The 20,917-nt window shown below is 45.7% G+C and overlaps 1 protein-coding gene across 1 annotated transcript in view; it reads left to right on the plus strand.

The window, feature by feature from the left end:
• The window catches only part of LOC126183722 (glutamate receptor ionotropic, kainate 5-like), a 266,934-nt gene that overhangs the window by 160,106 nt on the left and 85,911 nt on the right, over nucleotides 1-20,917 (plus strand). Inside the window, exon 7 of the mRNA XM_049925913.1 lies at nucleotides 3,444-3,676. Within this exon, the coding sequence (XP_049781870.1) occupies nucleotides 3,444-3,676 (233 nt within the window). The remainder of the gene's footprint in view (nucleotides 1-3,443; nucleotides 3,677-20,917) is intronic.

Here is a 20,917-nt window from a genome sequence, read left to right on the forward strand (position 1 = left end):
TGTTCGCGATTGTCTCCTCTGTCGCCTATTTGTGTCTAGCCGGTTGCTGCACCAGAAAAGACCGCCTCTTCCCGTCTTCAGGTCTCTTGTTCGTTAAGACTTTGATTGGTGACATCTTCATCGAGTCGCATGAGATGATTCAGTAGAAACTCATCCTTAACGAAAACGTGCCAGGTGTCCTGCCGCTTGTTGCAGTAAACGTGATAGAGCTTCCCTAATTTTTGCATTACTCTCTCTGCTGGGTTTGCCTGCAGATGGTACTTTGCAGTATACACACTATTTCGTCTATTTTCTAGTTGTGCAACATTCATTTCCATTTCCATGGAACAAACTATTTCTCATTGTCAGACAAAACGACCCTGACATATCCCACACTTCCTAGTAAACCTCTGGTGAATGCCTTAGCGATTGAGCTTCCCCTTCTCTTGTCGCAGCCAGTTAATCCTGCATACGTGTTGTCTACCTTGAACATCTGTACTTGGTACAGCCAGGCCAGTCCATTCGCCGATTATTGTCTCGTTCCATGAGCTCCTCCACATGCGCAGGCCGTACCTTTTGATTCCACTGACGTAGAATCTTAAGTTTCTTATACCGCCGTAAACCTTAGCATTTGACATAAATTTCAACTTGATAGCTGTGCCTTTTCCTGAGAAAAAGGGGTCTTAGCAGATGATGGCACGAAATCCTAAAAATGAAATGAGGGTCGAATGTACCCCTGAAAAGGCACACATGGGGAAGATGTAAAGAGCCGGCCGCTGTAGCCGAGTGGTTCTAGGCCCTTCAGTCCGGAACCGCGCTGCTGCTACGGTTGCAGGTTCGAATCCTGCCTCGGGCATCGATGTGTGTGCTGTCCTTAGGTTAGTTAGGTTTAAGTAGTTCTAAGTCCTAGGGGACTGATGACCTTAGATGTTAAGTGCCATAGTGCTCAGAGCCATTTGAGCCATTTTGAAGGTGTAAATTGTCACAAATGAATTCACTGGAGAGTGTACCGTGTTCAAGAATTTGGAGGCCAGTACGCCAACGTAACATTATGCCTTCCACACTATAACACCTGGACCACGAAAACGATCATATTAGACATTGCTTGACACATCCTCATATGGCGAGAAGTGTGAACACGAAATTCACACAGGAAAACTGTCTAACACTATCGTTTTGGTGATACAGCTATGAGGAGGCTATAATTTTACATGGGTGTACTTACTTCCAAATCGTTGAACACAGATTCTTATAAATATCTAGTTTTGAAACAGATTCCTTTGTTTAGATAATCTCTTAACACTGATAATTTAATTAAGAAATGAAATTATATAGTCTGTGATATAAACAATGGAATCATTATCTTTTGAGGTTAAGCACGTCGCCATGACAGTTACACAATATCAGATCTATATGCTGATTACCACTGGCTTATAATAAAATAATTGTTTGTATGTTATTGGCAAACGTCTCTGGCATTTGGTAAGAAAAGTGTACAGGATGTCTCTCCTGAGAGCCATCAGGCGAATTTTCTCTGGTGTTCCGGCAGATGCTCGCAATTTCGTTTTCGCATTGTGTAGATGCAGCCAGCCCAAAGAAATACTGTTCATCACGCCTGTCATACGACGGTCGGTGCCGATGAGAAGCGTCGGTTTGTTTCCCGTTACAAGCACTTCGTCTTCAGGCCACAAGTGGCACATCGGGACCATCCGACCGCCGTGTCATCCTCATTTGAGGATGCAGATAAGAGGGGCATGTGGTCAGCACACCGCTCTCCCGGTCGTTATGATGGTTTGCTTTGACCGGACCGCTACTATTCGATCGAGTAGCTCCTCAATTGGCATCACTAGGCTGAGTGCACCCCGAAAAATGGCAACAGCGTATGGCGGCCCGGATGGTCATCCATCCAAGTGCCGGCCACGCCCGACAGCGCTTAACTTCGGTGATCTGACGGGAAACGGTGTATCCACTGCAGCAAGGCCGTTGCCATCCCGTTACAAACAAAATGTTTTTTTTTAAGCGGAATTTCAAGTGCCCATTCGATAGACCGGTCCTGAATTAGTATAGTGCGTATTTGTTTTATCGATATGTGTGAACAAGGACTCTAGCAGCGATCTGAACAGCTCTATCTGACGGCAGCAGTCACCACGAGCCGGGGTGGTGCTATCGCTGCTGGAATGCTAGTTATTTTTTGTGTTTTACTGTCCCTGTTAACACAGATCGATAAAACAAATATCGCACTAGACTAATTTCGACCGCTCAACGGAATGGGCAATTAAAATTCCGCTCTAAAAATAATTTTACTCGTAACCGGAAACAAATCGGCGCTTTTCATCGACACTGGGCGTAGCATGAAAGATGTGATGAGTATTTGTTTGGACTTGGTTTTCTTCGTTTTGTTTTGCTTTAGGGCGCAAAAAACAACTGGGGTCATACGCGCCCTTTGTTTTGGCTGATTCCAGCTACGCATTGCAGAAAATAAATTGCAAACATCTACCGAAACATCGGAAAAATGCGCCTGACGACCTATAGGAGAGGTGTCCTATATAAGGCAAGTTCAAGTACCGGGTGATCAAAAAGTCAGTGTAAAATTGAAAAATGAATGAATCACGGAATAATGTAGATAGAGAGGTACAAATTGACACACATGCTTGGAATGACATGGGGTTTTATTAGAACCGAAAAAATACAAACGTTCAAAAAATGTCCGACAGATGGCGCTTCATCTGATCAGAATAGCAGTAATTAGCATAATAAAGTAAGACAAAGCAAAGATGATGTTCTTTACAGGAAATGCTCAATATGTCCACCATAATTCCTCAACAATAGCTGTAGTCGAGGAATAATGTTGTGAACAGCACTGTAAAGCATGTCCGGAGTTATGGTGAGGCATTGGCGTCGGATGTTGTCTTTCAGCATCGCTAGAGATGTCGGTCGATCACGATACACTTGCGACTTCAGGTAACCCCAAAGCCAATAATTGCATGGACTGAGGTCTGGGGACCTGGGAGGCCATGACGAAAGTGGCGGCTGAGCACACGATCATCACCGAACGACGCGCGCAAGAGATCTTCACGCGTCTAGCAATATGGGGTGTTCCTTTTTTGGTTCTTATAAAACCCCATGTCATTCCAAGCATGTGTGTCAATTTTTACCTCTCTATCTACATTATTTCATGGTTTATTAAGTTTTCAAATTTATACTGACTTTTTTATCACCCGGTATATGGAAAAAAACAGTCAAATTAAGTAATAAGAAACACTATACAATAGAAATAAATTTATTTTGAAAGATATGTAGTCTTTTGTAATGTAGATGCCGCTGATGTACGCCTGATACTAGCCTGGCAATAAATGAATATTCTCTTTTTGGTAGCTTATTTCATTTGTGGTTTACGCGTCTTTCCCACTATACTTATCTGCACTTACATATTGACCAGAGTAACAACATGTCTTCTGTTTCAGTATATGTATTTTCATTGCGCTACAAAAAACTCGCGAGTTCGCGTGGACGGACTACGTGAGACCATTCAGCTCCTGGCTGTGGCTGGCAGTGTGTGTGTGCATGATGGGCCTATCGCTGTGCATGCCTCTGCTTCACCACGCAGGAAGGCTCGCCGGCACCTACACTTACGAACCGCAGTGCCATAACCCTGTAATAAGCATTTTCTACGTATTTGGTATATTCTGCCAGCAAGGTGAGTACGCGACCTTTAACTTACTTACGAGAAACATGTCACTCAGTTTGAAAGAAAACCTTGAACTTTTAATTCCAGGCCAGGTAACTAGCATATGTTTTCTCGACGTGCCTAATTAATAGTATTATCCTTGGTTTTCCACCCGAATTGATGACTATTTCCGCACACAATGCAAAAGAAAAAACCCTCCCGAACAGGCCACGAAGGCCCAACGGTGCCGACCGGCTGCCGCGTCATCCTCCCCCACAGGCGTCATTGGATGTGGATATGGAGGGACATATTGGTTCGCCTCTTACTTTAAGAACAGAAAGCAGAAGGTAATTCTCCGCAATATGGAGAGTGGTAGTGGTGTTCAGTCCCAGTGGGGCACTGTTAAGTGAGGCGTTCTCCAAGGGTCGGTGCTGGGGCCACTGCTGTTTCTTATTTATATAAATGACATGCCTTCGAGTATTACAGGGGATTCAAAAATATTTCTGTTTGCTGATGACACCAACTTGGTAGTGAAGGATCTTGTGTGTAATATTGAAACATTATCAAATAAAGTAGTCCATGAAATAAGTTCGTGGCTTGTGGAAAATAATTTGATGCTAAATCACAGTAAGACTCAGTTTTGACAGTTTCTAACTCACAATTGAACAAGAACCGATATTTTCATCAGACAGAATGGGTATGTTGTAAGCGAGACGGAACAGTTCAAGTTCCTAGGCGTTCGGATAGATAGTAAGCTGTTGTGGAAAGCCCATGTTCAGGATCTTGTTCAGAAACTAAATGCTGCTTTATTTACCATTAGAACAGTATCCGAAATAAGTGAGAGTTCAACACGAAAAGTAGTCTACTTCGCATATTTTCATACGGTTATGTCATATGGTATTATTTTTTGCGGTAATTCTTATGATTCAAAAAGGGTATTTTTGGCTCAAAATCGGGCTGCTCCAGCTATATGTGGTGTAAGTTCGAGGACCTCTTGTCGACCCCTATTCAATAGTCTGGGAATTCTGACATTGCCCTCACAGTATATATGTTCTTTAATGTCGGTTGTTGTTAGCAGTATTAGCTTATTCCAAAGAGTTAGCAGCTTTTACTCAGTTAATACTAGGCAGAAATCAAATCTGCATGTGGAATGCACTTCCTTGACTCTTCTGCAGAAAGCAGTGCACTATTCTGCTGCATCCATTTTCAATAAGCTACCACAAGAACTCAAAAATCTTAGCAGTAGCACAAACACTTTTAAGTCTAAACTGAAGAGTTTCCTCATGGCTCACTCCTATTCTGTCGAGGAGCTCCTGGAAGAGCTGAAAAATAAAGCAAATTTCGGTGTTACATTGTTGATTTTCTTTATTTAAACTTGCGAATTGTCGCCTGAATACGTTTTTTATATTTCATTTTATCTGTTTCTACTATCGTTTTATAATTTCATGTATTGACTCGTTCCAAGACCATGGAGAATTCTCCTTAATTTGGTCCCACGGAACCATAAATAAATAAATATGGTCAGCATACCGCTCTCCCGGCCGTATGTCAGTTTAAGAGACCGGAGCTGCTACTTCTCAATCTAGTCTGGACACCTGTTAGCGGGCATTAATATGGGGTGTATCCACCATTCACCATTATGACAACTTGAACTCTGCTGGGGATCCTTTCAATGAGGTGTCCGAATGTCTGTGGACAAATGAGAGCCCATTCTTCCTCAAGACCCGGAACCAGAGACGGTAGTGACGTTGGAGACTGGGGTCTCGAGCGAAGCTGACTCTCTGACTCATCCCAAAGGCCTTCCATTGGGTTCATGTCGGGACTCTGGGCTGTTGTTGTTGTTGTTGCTGTTGTTGTTGTTGTTGTTGTTGTCTTCAGTCCTGAGACTGGTTTGATGCAGCTCTCCATGCTAATCTATCCTGTGCAAGCTCCTTCATCTCCCAGTACCTACTGCAACCTACATCCTTCTGAATCTGTTTAGTGTACTCATTTCTTGGTCTCCCTCTACGATTTTTACCCTCCACGCTGCCCTCCAATACTAAATTGGTGATCCCTTGATGCCTCAGAACATGCCATACCAACCGATCCCTTCTTCTAGTCAAGTTGTGCCACAAACTTCTCTTCTCCCCAATCCTATTCAATACCTCCTCATTAGTTATGTGATCTACCCATCTAATCTTCAGCATTCTTCTGTAGAACCACATTTCGAAAGCTTCTATTCTCTTCTTGTCCAAACTATTTATTGTCCATGTTTCACTTCCATACATGGCTACACTCCATACAAATACTAATGTAATCATACAGAAGCATATATCACCTCGGTTCCGGAATCTTAGAGAAAACTGGAATAGAGATTAACATAAACACCATTTCTGCCCTTTTTATTGCTCATGAAAACCACACATTGCATGTTGTGCCACCATACAGCGATACCTTCAGAGGTGGTGGTCCAGATTGCTGTACACACCGGTACCTCTAATACCCAGTAGCTCGTCCTCTTGCGTTGATGCATGCCTGTATTCGCCATGGCAGACTATCCAGAAATTAATCAAGGCACGGTTGGTCTGGATTGTCCCACTCGTCAATGGCGATTCGGCGTAAGTCCTTCAGAGTGGTTGGTGGGTCACGTCACGTCGTCCATAGACAGCTCTTTTCAATCCATCCCAGGCATGTGCGATAGGGTTCATGTCTGGAGAACATGCTGGCCACTCTAGTCGAGCTATGTCGTTATCCTGAAGGAAGTCATTCACAAGATGTTCACGATGGGGGCGTAAACTGTCGTCCACGAAGTCGAATGCTTCGCCAATGCGCTGCCGATGTGGTTGCACTATAGCTCGGAAGATGGGATTCACGTATCGTACAGCCTTCCATGACCACCAGCGGTGGATGTCGACCCCACGTAATGCCACCCCAAAACAGCAGGGAACCTCTACCTCGGTGCACTCGCTGGACAGTTTGTCTAAGGCGTTCTGCCTGCCCAGGTTGCCCCCAAACACGTCTCCGGCGATTGTTTGGTTGAAGGCAGATGCGACACTCATCGGTGCAGAGAACGTGATGCCAATCCTGAGCGGTCCATCCGTCATGTTGTTGGGTCCATCTGTACCGCACTGCTTGGTGTCGTGGTTGCAAAGATGGACCTCGCCATAGACGTCGGGAGTGAAGTTGGGCATCTTGCGTCATATGCGCACAGTTTGAATCATAACAAGACATCCTATGGCTGCACAAAAAGCGTTATTGAACATGTTGGCGTTGCTGTCAGGGTTCCTCCGAGTCATAATCCGTAGGTAGCTGTCATCCGCTGCAGTAGTAGCCCTTGGGTGGCCTGAGCGAGACATGTCATCGACAGTTCCTATCTCTGTGTCTCCTACATGTCCTAACGACATCGCTTTGGTTCACTCTGAGACGCCTGGACACTCCCCTTGTTGAGAGCCCTTGCTGGCACAAAGTAACAATGCGGACGCGATCGAACCGCGATATTGACCGTATAGCCGTGTAGCTCCTTCCTGGTGCAATGACGAACTGATCGGCTGTCGGACCCCTCCGTCTAATAGACTTTGCTCATGCATGGTTGTTTACATCTTTGGGCGGGTTTAGTGACATCTCTGAACAGTCAAAGGGACTGTGTTTGTGATACAATATCCACAGTCAACGTCTATCTTCAGAAGTTCTGGGAACCGGGGTGATGCAAAAAATTTTTGATGTGTGTACAATTGACCTAATCTTTACCTCATGAACGTCATTTCAGTACCGAAGATAATATATCATTTACTCTTCAGAACAAATTTGTATAACTGTTCTTTCCCCTATGCCCGCATCTCGTGGTCGTGCGGTAGCGTTCTCGCTTCCCACGCTCGGGTTCCCGGGTTCGATTCCCGGCGGGATCAGGGATTTTCTCTGCCTCGTGATGGCTGGGTGTTGTGTGCTGTCCTTAGGTTAGTTAGGTTTAAGTAGTTCTAAGTTCTAGGGGACTTATGACCACAGCAGTTGAGTCCCATAGTGCTCAGAGCCATTTGAACCATTTTTTTTCTTTCCCCTATTCTCCTGAATAATCTAAAAGACATGTTTTTTATGATCTGTTATCAGTTACCATGTATTCTGTATGTACTTATACACGTTTTAGTCGTCGTATGTATGGTATATGCACGAAACAATATACTGTGTACCGTGACCTCTTCCCTGTTAAAGCTGAACCCCTATTTATGAAGTTTGCAGATATAATTATTCGAGTACATTCCTATATAACTCTGTATCAAAATACACGAAAGTGGTATTGAGGTGGAAGCCTTAGGTTTGTACGAAAACGTAATTGAAGCGTCTCGTAACGTGAGACTGTCGAAAACAACAAAAGAGGCGGCCATTTCAATTCAAACAATTCTATGTGTGCGGTACTCCATTTTTTAAGACCTTGCCCCCCTTCTCGTCCATCAGAAGCGGTAAATACGGAGGGGTTACGTATTTTGCTGAATGACGCCAAGGGCACTGGATGAGACAAAAATGCAGATCTAAAGGCGTAGCAGAAGCCTGGAATCGTACTCGTCTGTAAATAGCGGTCCGAGGCACCTCACAGACTGATTTCATTCCTGGCAGTCAGCAAACATGAGATCACCAATCACAGCATCTGAAGATGGTGGCTAGATCAACCGTCGAAAACCAGAAAGTTGAGTTGTTGCCTCGTCTGGAAACTCGAAAACATGCTACTAAATATCTCTTTCTGATTTTACAAACAAGTTCCTAAAAATCTCTGGTCAACATGATGAAAAGTAACTTCTACTACCCAAACATTTATCAGATAATTTGCTTGAAATACAGGATGGTTTTTACTAAACATTCGTTACCTGAGAGGGATCTCAATCTCATGAAAAACGGGTGATTGCAGGACAATACAACTATTTGGAAACATTTGAAAGGACATGCATAGGAGAAAAAACGAATAAACCATTGAAAGAAACACATTTTCATTTCCACATGAGATGGCAACATTTGTTAATTGCGTAGCATGTTTACGTTCCAGGTTACAAACGTGGCTCAATGTGACGACTATCTGCAACTCCGACAGCCTGTAAGCGCACTAGAGATTGCTGTACTGCTGCTCGAAACATATCAGGTGGGATGTTTGACCATGGAACGTTCACCTACCGTGACACAGTTTGTGCACTGTTTGAAGACCGCACATCGCGTCCAGCATTCTCATTCATGGCAACAGCAACTTCTTCAACAATTTGTGGAGCAATTGGTCGGCGGCCTCTCCCAGGAGCAGTTCCCAAATCGTCATTTAATTCGAACTTCCGAATATTGTTCTTCAATCTTGATGCGGAAAGAGAACCTCTCCGTATTCCATTAATGCGTCGATACTTGCGAAGAGCAGCAGCACCACTGCTGTTGTCTTGATAAAACAGCTTTACGAGTAAACTCTTTCTCACCTTGTCCAGACTCATATTCACAATCTGCAACTGTAATGTACACCGATGCTTGTGTTTCAGCCCTACGTCGCCGTACCAGTAGTGGCCCGTAACGGCAAGTCATGACTAACACTACTAACAACGTAAATAATATTTTTTGTTGGTTCAAATGGCTCTGAGCACTATGGGACTTAATATCTCAGGTCATCAGTCCCCTAGAACTTAGAACTACTTAAACCTAACTAACCTAAGGATTCCACACACATACTTGCCCCGGGCAGGATTCGAACCTGCGACGTAGCGGTCGCGCGGTTCCGGTCTGAAGCGCCTAGAACCGCTCGGCCACAACGGCCGGCAATAGTTTTTGTCTACGCTGGCTCCAGTAATGAAGTTTAATTATAACCACCCTGTAAATATAGAAGTAACACATCACAAGTGATAAGCTGATCTAAGATACCGAGATAGTGAATATATCTTCGTCGCATTATCCTCAGAAAAGTGACAAGTCAAATAATGATAGAAACCTGAGCAGTTATAATCTGTGTTACACTAGGACTTGTTTATAGGTGGTGGTGGTGGTTAGTGTTTAACGTCCCGTCGACAACGAGGTCATTAGAGACAGAGTGGTCTCGCGGTAGCGTTCTCGCTTCCCGAGCACGGGGTCCCGGGTTCGATTCCCGGCGGGGTCAGGGATTTTCACCTGCCTCGAGATGACTGGGTGTTTGTGTTGTCCTCATCATTTCATCATCATCCAGGAAAGTGGCGAAATTGGACTGAGCAAAAGATTGGGTAATTGTACGGGCGCTGATAACCACGTAGTTGAGCGCCCCCCTAACCAAACAAAACATCATTAGAGACAGAGCGCAAGCTCGGGTTAGGGAAGGATTGGGAAGGAAATCGGCCGTGCCCTTTCAAAGGAACCATCCCGGCATTTGCCTGAAACGATTTAAGGAAATCACGGAAAACCTAAATCAGGATGGCTGGAGACGGGATTGAACCGTCGTCCTCCCGAATGCGAGTCCAGTGTGCTAACCACGACTTGTTTATAGATTATCGCTAACAGGCGAGTATCAAAACAAACTTGGCCTCGTTTTCGCAAAGATGGAGAGCACCTGTTGCCGTCTGTAAGGGAGAAATCAATACGAGCATTTGCCACAGAACGTATGCGTTCTGTTATATAAACAGTCTTCATTTACGAGCTCAGCTGTACCCTACCATCAGATTTTAAGAGCAGCATTTATTTTGAGCACGCTGTAATATAAGGCCATCATGGAAATAGTATTGAAGGGATAATAAAATAAGAGTGCTATTCGGAAAGAAAGGAACGATCGGTGACTAAATGGAAACCACAGAAAAATCAAAATTTTTTTATTTGCAACAGATAGCCTCACTTTCCAGCTACTTCTCTATATAGTCACCGCTCTGACTTAGACATTTGTCGTAGCGTGATAGCAAATTTCCAGTATCTCGTCATAGAAGGTGGCCTCCTGTGCGTTCCGACAGTTTTCTACGCTGGATTGCAGACTGCTGTTTGTGACAAAAGTTGTCTTCATAGCAAGCGGTTCATCTTTGCGAATATGAAAATCAGAGGGAGCCAAGTCCGGGTTGTATGATGGGCTATCAAACTCTTCCCATCGAATACGCTGCAGGAGCGTCCTCATTGCCCTTTCAGTGTGCGGCCAGGAACGGTCATAAAGAAGTAAATACGTAACAGTTAATGTTATGGGGGTTGTATAAGATCAGGCAAAATCTCTCGGCAGGTACCCATACTTGGCGGGAGACACTATTTTCTAGGCATCTAGACATCTGTCCATGGGCATACTAGAGACACTGCCCAACACATGTGTGCAAAGCCTCATCGGGTTTTTACTGTGGTATCCATTTTGCGACTGATCGTTCCTCACTCTCCGAATAGCCGTCGTGTTTCTCATTAATCGCCATAATACACTGCCTGAGTAAACAGTGAATCACCTAAAAAGGGAGGAAGAAATGAAATGAAACCTCACCAGCTGACATGATCTCTGACGTTATTTCAGCGATTACAGAATCGAGTCAAGTTTATAAAGAACTTTTCAGCGTGTGCCCACTTATCAGTATGACGTTACACCTCCGCTTGCCTGAATGCACGCACGGATTCGATTGAGACTGGTACACTACTGGCCATTAAAATTGCTACACCATGAAGATGACGTGCTACAGACGCGAAATTAAACCGACAAACACAAGATGCCGTGATATGCAAATAATTAGCTTTTCAGAGCATTCACACAAGGTTGGCGCCGGTGGCGACACCTACAACGTGCTGCCATGAGGAAAGTTTCCAACCGATTTCTCATACACATTCAGCAGTTGACCGGCGTTGCCTGGTGAAACGTCGTTGTGATGCCTCGTGTAAGGAGGAGAAATGCGTACCATCACGTTTCCGACTTTGATAAAGGTCGGATTGTAGCCTATCGGTTTATCGTATCGCGACATTGCTGCTCGCGTTGGTCGAGGTCCAATGACTGTTAGCAGAATATGGAATCGGTGGGTTCAGGAGGGTAATACGGAACACCGTGTTGGATCACAACGGTCTCGTATCACTATCAGTCGAGATGACAGGCATCTTATCCGCATGGCTGTAACGGATCGTGCAGCCACGTCTCGATCCCTGAGTCAACAGACGGGGACGTTTGCAAGACAACAACCATCTGCACGAACAGTTCGACGACGTTTGGAGCAGCATGGACTATCAGCTCTGAGACCGTGGCTGCGGTTACCCTTGAGAGCGCCTGCGAATGTGTACTCAACGACGAACCTGGTTGCACAAACTGCAAAACGTCATCTTTTAGGATGAAGCCAGGTTCCGTTTACAGCATCATGATGGTCGCATCCGTGTTTGGCGACATCGCGGTAAACGCACATTGGAAGCGTGTATTCGTCATCGCCATACTGGCGTATCACCCGGCGTGAAGGTATGGGGTACCATTTATTACACGTCTCGGTCACCTCTTGTTCGCATTGACGGCACTTTGATCAGTGGACGTTACATTTCAGATGTGCTACGACCCGTGGCTCTACCCTTCATTCGATCCCTACGAAACCCTACATTTCAGCAGGATGATGCACGACCGCATGTTGCTAGTCCTGTACGGGCCTTTCTGGATACAGAAAATGTTCGACTGCTGCCCTGGCCAGCACATTCTCCAGATCTCTCACCAGTTGAAAACGTCTGGTCAATGGTGGCCGAGCAACTGGCTCGTTACAATATGCCAGTCACTACTCTTGATGAACTGTGGTATCGTGTTGAAGCTGCATGGGCAGCTGTACCTGTACACACCATCCAAGCTCACGGCCAGAGGCGGTTGTTCTGGATACTGATTTCTCAGGATCTATTCACCCAAATTGCGTGAAAATGTAATCACATGACAGTTGTAGTGTAATATATTTTTCCAATGAATAACAGTTTATCATCTGCATTTCTTCTTGGTGTAGCAATTTTAATGGCCAGTAGTGTATTATAAGGCCGTTGCATCGTTTCATGAGACAATCTGGCCCACAAGTATTGTAACGGCTCCTTAATATCCTGATTACTGGCACAGGGACATAGTTAGCGTCAGCTCTGATCCCACACATGTTTTTGTTGGCGACGAGAGTACCTCAACATCAGCCAGACAGTTCTTAGAGACATGTGTCATATGTGAACGAGCATTGGGCTGTCGAAAAGTGGTACTACAATACCGTCACATAAGAGGTAAAACACGAAGACATAGGATGTCCCTGACGTATCATTTTGTCGTCAGAGTTCCCTCAATCACTACTAACTGTGACTGAAATCATACCCGATCGCTACCCACTCCATGATACCAGTAGTAGCACAGTTTTGCCTCTCAAAAACATTGCAAGCATCGGATCTCTTTCCTGTCACCACAGACATTCGCTGTCGATGGTCATCCGGGGTAGTGCAAAACTGCAATTCGTCGCTGAACACAGTTCGATGCCATTAATCAGCAGTCCATGCTTCCCGATTATGGCTCCGGTTTAAACACAGCCATTGGTGTTGTGATGTTAACGGCTGCCTACACATTGGGCGGTAATTCTCATCGTTGGACTGTGCTAGTCTCCGATCAACGATGAGGGGTGACGCAGCACCTTGTCCTTCACAGTGATCATTCAACATCTGGCACTATTCGCTCCCCTCACATACCCTACCAGTTGTCCTGACAACGCTACGGAGGAACAACATTAATGCAGTCTGGTAGTCTATATCTGCATCGATACTCCACAAGCCACCGTACTCTGCGTGGCCGAAGGTACCCAGTACCACTGCTAGTCATTTCCTTTTCTCTTCCACTCGCAAATAGAGCGAGGAAAAAACGACTGTCTATATACCTTCGTATGAGCCCTAATTTCTCGTATCCTATCTTCGTGGTCCTTAAGCACGTTGTATGTTGGCGGCAGTATAATCGTTCGGCAGTCAGCTTCAAATGCCGATACTCTAAATTTCTCATTAGTGTTTCTCGAAAAGAACGTCGCTATCCCTCCAGGGATTCCCATTTAAGTTTCCGAAGCATCTCCATAACACTTACGTGTTTTCGAACTACCGGTAACAAATTTAGCAGCCCGCCTCTGAGCCGGCCGGAGGTGGCCGAGCGGTTCTAGGCGCTACAGTCTGGAACCGCGCGCCCGCTACGGTCGCAGGTTCGAATCCTGCCTCGGGCATGGATGTGTGTGATGTCCTTAGCTTAGCTAGGTTTAAGTAGTTCTAAGTTCTATGGGACTGATGACCTCAGAAGTTAAGTCCCATAGTGCTCAGAGCCATTTGAACCACCTCTGAATTGCGCCGATGTCTTCCTTCAATCAAACCTGGTTCGGATCCCAAAAACTCGAGCAGTACTCAAGAATAGGTCGCACCAGCTTCCTATATACGGTCTCGTTTACAAGTGAAGCACTCTTTCCTGATATTCTCCCTAGAACAGTTCTCACACGCTCGTTCCATTTCATATCACTTTGCAACGTTACGCCTAGATATTAAAATGACTTGACTGTGCCAAGCAGGACTCTAGTAATACTGTATCCGAAAATTGGAAGTTGGTTCTTCCTACTCAACCGCATTAACTTACACTTTTCCACATTTAGAGCTAGCTGCCATTCATCACACCAACTAGAAATTTTGTCTAAGTCGTCTTCCATCTTTCTACAGTCACTCAACTTCGACATCTTACCGGACACCACACATCATAATCAAACAACCGCAGATTCCTGCCCACCCTGTCGGCGGTCCTATAACAATTCCCTGGAACACTTCTGACGATTCACGTGTCTCTGATGAACAATCGCCGTTGAGGACAACATACTGGGTTCTGTTACCTATCTGTCGCCAACCATTGCAACTCTAATCGCTCAACACATGGGCTACTCGACGATGGCGTGTACATCTACGAAGTTGCATTGATATCTGACCAAGTCATCTAAGTGCTTCACTTGTTTCGTCAGGCAGCATAGTTAGCAGGCATGGCTTGTTTGTCCGGAGATAAATATTTATCACCCATAAATTAGTGAGTCTGCTACTTAAAGGGGTAGTTCTCCCCCAACGCATGATAAATAAGTTCAAAAGGTTCAAATGGCTCAAATGGCTCTGAGCACTATGGGACTTAACATCTGAGGTCATCAGTCCCCTAGAACTTAGAACTACTTAAACCTAACTAACCTAAGGACATCACACACATCCACGCCCGAGGCAGGATTCGAACCCGCGATGGTAGCGGTCGCGCGGTTCCAGACTGAAGCGCCTAAAACTACTCGGCCACACCGGCCGGCGATAAATAAGTGATTTTCGTGATTTTTGAAAGTAAAGTAAAAAGTGAAGCTAAAGCTGATGATATAGTTTCATTCCTTACACTTTTGTTTTTAGGAAATCATTCCTGTGTCCACATCGGACGCTCCCTGTAACAGATTCTCCAGGTGGAAGGACCCCTTGCAGCCGGAATATTGGTTATCGACGAGAATTCCCGAAGCCCTTCTATTGGGCTTCATACGAAATAATTTTTTTATAAATTGTTTTCAATATATTTTGTATCTGCATACACAGGATAATCGAAAGATATTAAGTTGTAACGAAATGGTGACGTGTTGATAGAAATGTCATTTTCTTCGCCCACAAAATCGAAACAAAAGTGTTCACCGAAAATAGAATTTTTGAAGTTGTCACAAAGTGGCTACTTACGCTGATAGAGAATTCAATTTATAATGACTGCATCATATCCCGGTCAAAATCATATGTACGGTTCTCAAGTTATGTTTTCCGACAATTTGAAAAAATACGGTTTCGATAAAGAAGCGTATAAAGTTTTGGGTTATATTTTTTGTCGTTAAGTTAAACATACGGCTCGTGAGCTATCCCTGGACCAGTCAGCAATCCTTCCAGATCGAAATGAATGTCCTCCTCCATCTTCTTCGTAGCCACGATGGTCCTGCGGGCCCCTTTTGCAGTTTCTGTCATCCGCTGCTCTGCGATACGCTTTTAGTCCGCCTTTGAGCAGACGTAATTGGGTGGTCCGATCTTAAGTTCGAGTACGTTCACAATTTCTATAACGCGTGTCACGTCGTCGTTGAAGATACATGGAGAATATTTTTTCCCGCCGTGAACAGTTTTCGGAGACACTTTCTCACAAATCGCCTTTTAACTCGATAACATAGTGTCTGGTGAAATTAGGATGATCATTACAATAAAGTCGACATCGCGGAGAACATGTTAAGCAAAACAGATCTATGTTTTTTTGTATTTACAAAGAGGACTACCATCTTAACTTGCTACTTCGAGGAAAAAAAAAGGACATACTGTGCAAAATGAAACCTGCAACTTTGGCATCACGCCAAGTGTCTCCTACTAAAAACAGAGGTTGTGGTTTTCAAATGCTTCCGAGAGTACGGTATAGACGAGCAGTAATACGTTATAGCATGTCCTAGTTAGTTAAAGGAATCTCTCTTTTCATTGGAGATAGAGAGAAATGCAAAATGTTGCAGCCAATCCCTCGCTAAAAGCTAACCTTAAAGCACTGAAATAGTGGCTGCTTTCGTGCGTCTGCTGCGTCGCAGACGCTGGCCGTAAGAACGACGAAATTCTGTTTCGCAGATGAGCCGCATAGTAGAGACTGCACGACATGAAATTCACGCGAGCTAAAACAGACACCGTGGCGTCGCTATTGGAAACGGATGTCATGCATGGGCCATGCGGGAACATCTGTTGCCCATCGATCTGCATGGGTTGCGGCTGCGGCTGCGCTAACGCTGCTGCGATAACAGCTGTTCTTTATCTACCCCACACTGCACCACGTAATCCCGTGCTGCCTGCAAAAAATCCGCTGACTAACAGAATATTTATAAGCGTCCCTCGGTACAGCCATGCTCTCCTAGCAACAAGCTGGCAGTTTAAAGATATCAGATCAGACATCCATAGTGGACATAGGTAGACTGTTATTATACGTTAAATGCGTGCCGTTCGATTTCCATCTGTGGATGTGAATGTGACCTAACGTTCCAGATAGCTACGTTCAATGTCTTTACGAGGGCGTGCTGAAAGGAATGCCTCCGAAGTTATAGTGTGAAAGTCTGAAAGACTTTTAAACAAACCAAGTCTCATTAAAATTCTACATCTTTATTCTTCATGTCTACATATTTGTTACTAAACACAATCACCCTGACAATGAACAAATTTCTCGCAATCTACATCTACATTTATACTCCGCAAGCCACCCAACGGTGTGTGGCGGAGGGCACTTTACGTACCACTGTCATTACCTCACTTTCCTGTTCCAGCCGAGTGGGTTCGCGGGAAGAACGACTGCCGGAAAGCCTCCGTGCGCGCTCGAATCTCTCTAATTTTACATTCGTGATCTCCTCGGGAGGTATAAGTAGGGGGAAACAATATATTCCATACCTCATTCAGAAACGCACCCTCTCGAAACCTGGACAACAAGCTACACCGCGATGCAGAGCGCCTCTCTTGCAGAGTCTGCCACTTGAGTTTGCTAAACATCTTCGTAACGCTATCACGGTTACCAAATAACCCTGTGACGAATCGCGCCGCTCTTCTTTGGATCTTCTCTATCTCCTCTGTCAACCCGACCTGGTACGGATCCCACACTGATGAGCAATACTCAAGTATAGGTCGAACGAGTGTTTTGTAAGCCACCTCCTTTGTTGATGGACTACATTTTCTAAGGACTCTCCCAACGAATCTCAACCTGGTACCCGCCTTACCAACAATTAATTTTATATGATCATTCCACTTCAAATCGTTCCGTACGCATACTCCCAGATATTTTACAGAAGTAACTGCTACCAGTGTTTGTTCCGCTATCATATAATCGTACAATAAAGGATCCTTATTTCTATGTATTCGCAATACATTACAATTGTCCATGTTAAGGGTCAGTTGCCACTCCCTGCACCAAGTGCCTATCCGCTGCTGATCTTCCTGCATTTCGCTACAATTTTCTAATGCTGCAACTTCTCTGTATACTACAGCATCATCCGCGAAAAGCCGCATGGAACTTCCTACACTATCTACTAGGTCATTTATATACACTCCTGGAAATTGAAATAAGAACACCGTGAATTCATTGTCCCAGGAAGGGGAAACTTTATTGACACATTCTGGGGTCAGATACATCACATGATCACACTGACAGAACCACAGGCATATAGACACAGGCAACAGAGCATGCACAATGTCGGCACTAGTACAGTGTATATCCACCTTTCGCAGCAATGCAGGCTGCTATTCTCCCATGGAGACGATCGTAGAGATGCTGGATGTAGTCCTGTGGAACGGCTTGCCATGCCATTTCCACCTGGCGCCTCAGTTGGACCAGCGTTCGTGCTGGACGTGCAGACCGCGTGAGACGACGCTTCATCCAGTCCCAAACATGCTCAATGGGGGACAGATCCGGAGATCTTGCTGGCCAGGGTAGTTGACTTACACCTTCTAGAGCACGTTGGGTGGCACGGGATACATGCGGACGTGCATTGTCCTGTTGGAACAGCAAGTTCCCTTGCCGGTCTAGGAATGGTAGAACGATGGGTTCGATGACGGTTTGGATGTACCGTGCACTATTCAGTGTCCCCTCGACGATCACCAGTGGTGTACGGCCAGTGTAGGAGATCGCTCCCCACACCATGATGCCGGGTGTTGGCCCTGTGTGCCTCGGTCGTATGCAGTCCTGATTGTGGCGCTCACCTGCACGGCGCCAAACACGCATACGACTATCATTGGCACCAAGGCAGAAGCGACTCTCATCGCTGAAGACGACACGTCTCCATTCGTCCCTCCATTCACGTCTGTCGCGACACCACTGGAGGCGGGCTGCACGATGTTGGTGCGTGAGCGGAAGACGGCCTAACGGTGTGCGGGACCGTAGCCCAGCTTCATGGAGACGGTTGCGAATGGTCCTCGGCGATACCCCAGGAGCAACAGTGTCCCTAATTTGCTGGGAAGTGGCGGTGCTGTCCCCTACGGCACTGCGTAGGATCCTACGGTCTTGGCGTGCATCCGTGCGTCGCTGCGGTCCGGTCCCAGGTCGACGGGCACGTGCACCTTCCGCCGACCACTGGCGACAACATCGATGTACTGTGGAGACCTCACGCCCCACGTGTTGAGCAATTCGGCGGTACGTCCACCCGGCCTCCCGCATGCCCACTATACGCCCTCGCTCAAAGTCCGTCAACTGCACATACGGTTCACGTCCACGCTGTCGCGGCATGCTACCAGTGTTAAAGACTGCGATGGAGCTCCGTATGCCACGGCAAACTGGCTGACACTGACGGCGGCGGTGCACAAATGCTGCGCAGCTAGCGCCATTCGACGGCCAACACCGCGGTTCCTGATGTGTCCGCTGTGCTGTGCGTGTGATCATTGCTTGTACAGCCCTCTCGCAGTGTCCGGAGCAAGTATGGTGGGTCTGACACACCGGTGTGGCTGGCTCTGAGCACTATGGGACTTAACTGCTACGGTCATCAGTCCCCTAGAACTTAGAACTATTTAAACCTAACTAACCCAAGGACAGCACACAACACCCAGCCATCACGAGGCAGAGAAAATCCCTGATCCCGCCGGGAATCGAACCCGGGAACCCGGGCGTGGGAAGCGAGAACGCTACCGCACGACCACGAGATGCGGGCCACACCGGTGTCAATGTGATCTTTTTTCCATTTCCAGGAGTGTATATCGTGAAAAGCAATGGTCCCATAACACTCCCCTGTGACGCACCAGAGGTTACTTTAACGTCTGTAGACGTCTCTCCATTGAGAACAACATGCTGTGTTCTGTTTGCTAAAAACTCCACGATCCAGCCACACAGCTGGTCTGATATTCCGTAGGCTCTTACTTTGATTATTAGGCGACAGTGCGGAACTGTATCTAACGCCTTCCGGAAGTCAAGGAAAATGGCATCTACCTGGGAGCCTGTATCTAATATTTTCTGGGTCTCATGAACAAATAAAGCGAGTTGGGTCTCAATGAGACACCAGTTTGTTGATACCGTCATTTGCAGATGTTTGACTTCGTTGATGTGCTTGCACCGCTTCATCACTATCGAAGTGAAGACCTCGAAAGCGTTCTTTAGGTTTTGGAAACAGATGAAAATTGGATGCGGCCAAGTCGGGACTGTATGCAGGATGATCGGTGGCAATGAACCGAAGGCGTCGGACTGTTGCAGATGTCGCAGCACTCATGTGTGGTCTGGCGTTTTCATGCCGAAGGAGAGGATGCACCATGTGAGAATGAGCTCTTCGAATTCGAAACTCGATTACAGGACTCTGTTTCTCATGCACCGACATAATTACGCCCTATCCTCTAGCGGCAGAGGGTTGCAGGTATGTAGACACGAAGAATAAAGAAGTACAATGTTAATAACGTTATTTTTATTTAAAAAGCTTTAATAGTTTTCACATAAAAATTCGGTGACATTACTTTTCAGCACGCCCTTCTATTATGTTGACTCTTTTGTCGTTTGTGCCGGCCGATGTAGCCGAACGATTCTAGACACTTCAGTCTGGAACCGTGCGACCGCTACTGTCGCAGGTTCGAATCCTGCCTCGGGCATGGATGTGTGTGATGTCCTTAGGTTAGTTAGGTTTAAGTAGTTATAAGTTCTAGGGGACTGATGACCTCAGATGTCAAGTCCCATAGTGCTCAGAGCCGTTTGAACCATTTGTCGTTTGTTATAAGGGAAAACAGACAATTCTATACAAGTAAAGCTCTATAAGGTGATAGGAGTCACCTTGTTGACATGCGCTATCAAGAACTGAACAATAAACGGATCAAACATTATATGTCGGAAGAAAGAAGGAACTAAAAGTATTCTCTGGGAATTGCCTGATTAGAAAACGTGAATCATCCAGAAGGGAAGGAGGAAACGAAATGAAACTTCAGAGTCTGAGACGGTATGTGATGTTATTTCAGTTATTACAAAATTTAATCAAATTTACAAAGAACTTGGTATTATGTACCCATACATGAGTACTACTTTCCACCCCATCTGGCCTGCATGAATGTAGTGATTGGGTTGTGCCCTCTCCCGAGGGCAAATTATCTTTTATATTGTTGGTACTAGCACAGTTATGAAACTGGTCCAACTCATGTTCTATCAGGGTCACGGCTGGGAATCTTGCTGGCCACAGGAGTATCTCAGCATCACGCAGATAGTTCTTAAGAGACACGTGCCGTTGTGAACGAGCATTGGACTGCTGAAAAACGGCACCACGATACTGTCGCATGAAACAGACAAGGACGCAGGATTTGCGTGACGAACCGTTGTGATGTCAAAGTTCCTTTAATCACTACCAGCTGTGACATACCCGATGGCTCCCCATGCCACGACACGAGGAGCAT

Source organism: Schistocerca cancellata, chromosome 4, assembly GCF_023864275.1.
Source record: "Schistocerca cancellata isolate TAMUIC-IGC-003103 chromosome 4, iqSchCanc2.1, whole genome shotgun sequence".
Classification (NCBI taxonomy): domain Eukaryota; kingdom Metazoa; phylum Arthropoda; class Insecta; order Orthoptera; family Acrididae; genus Schistocerca; species Schistocerca cancellata.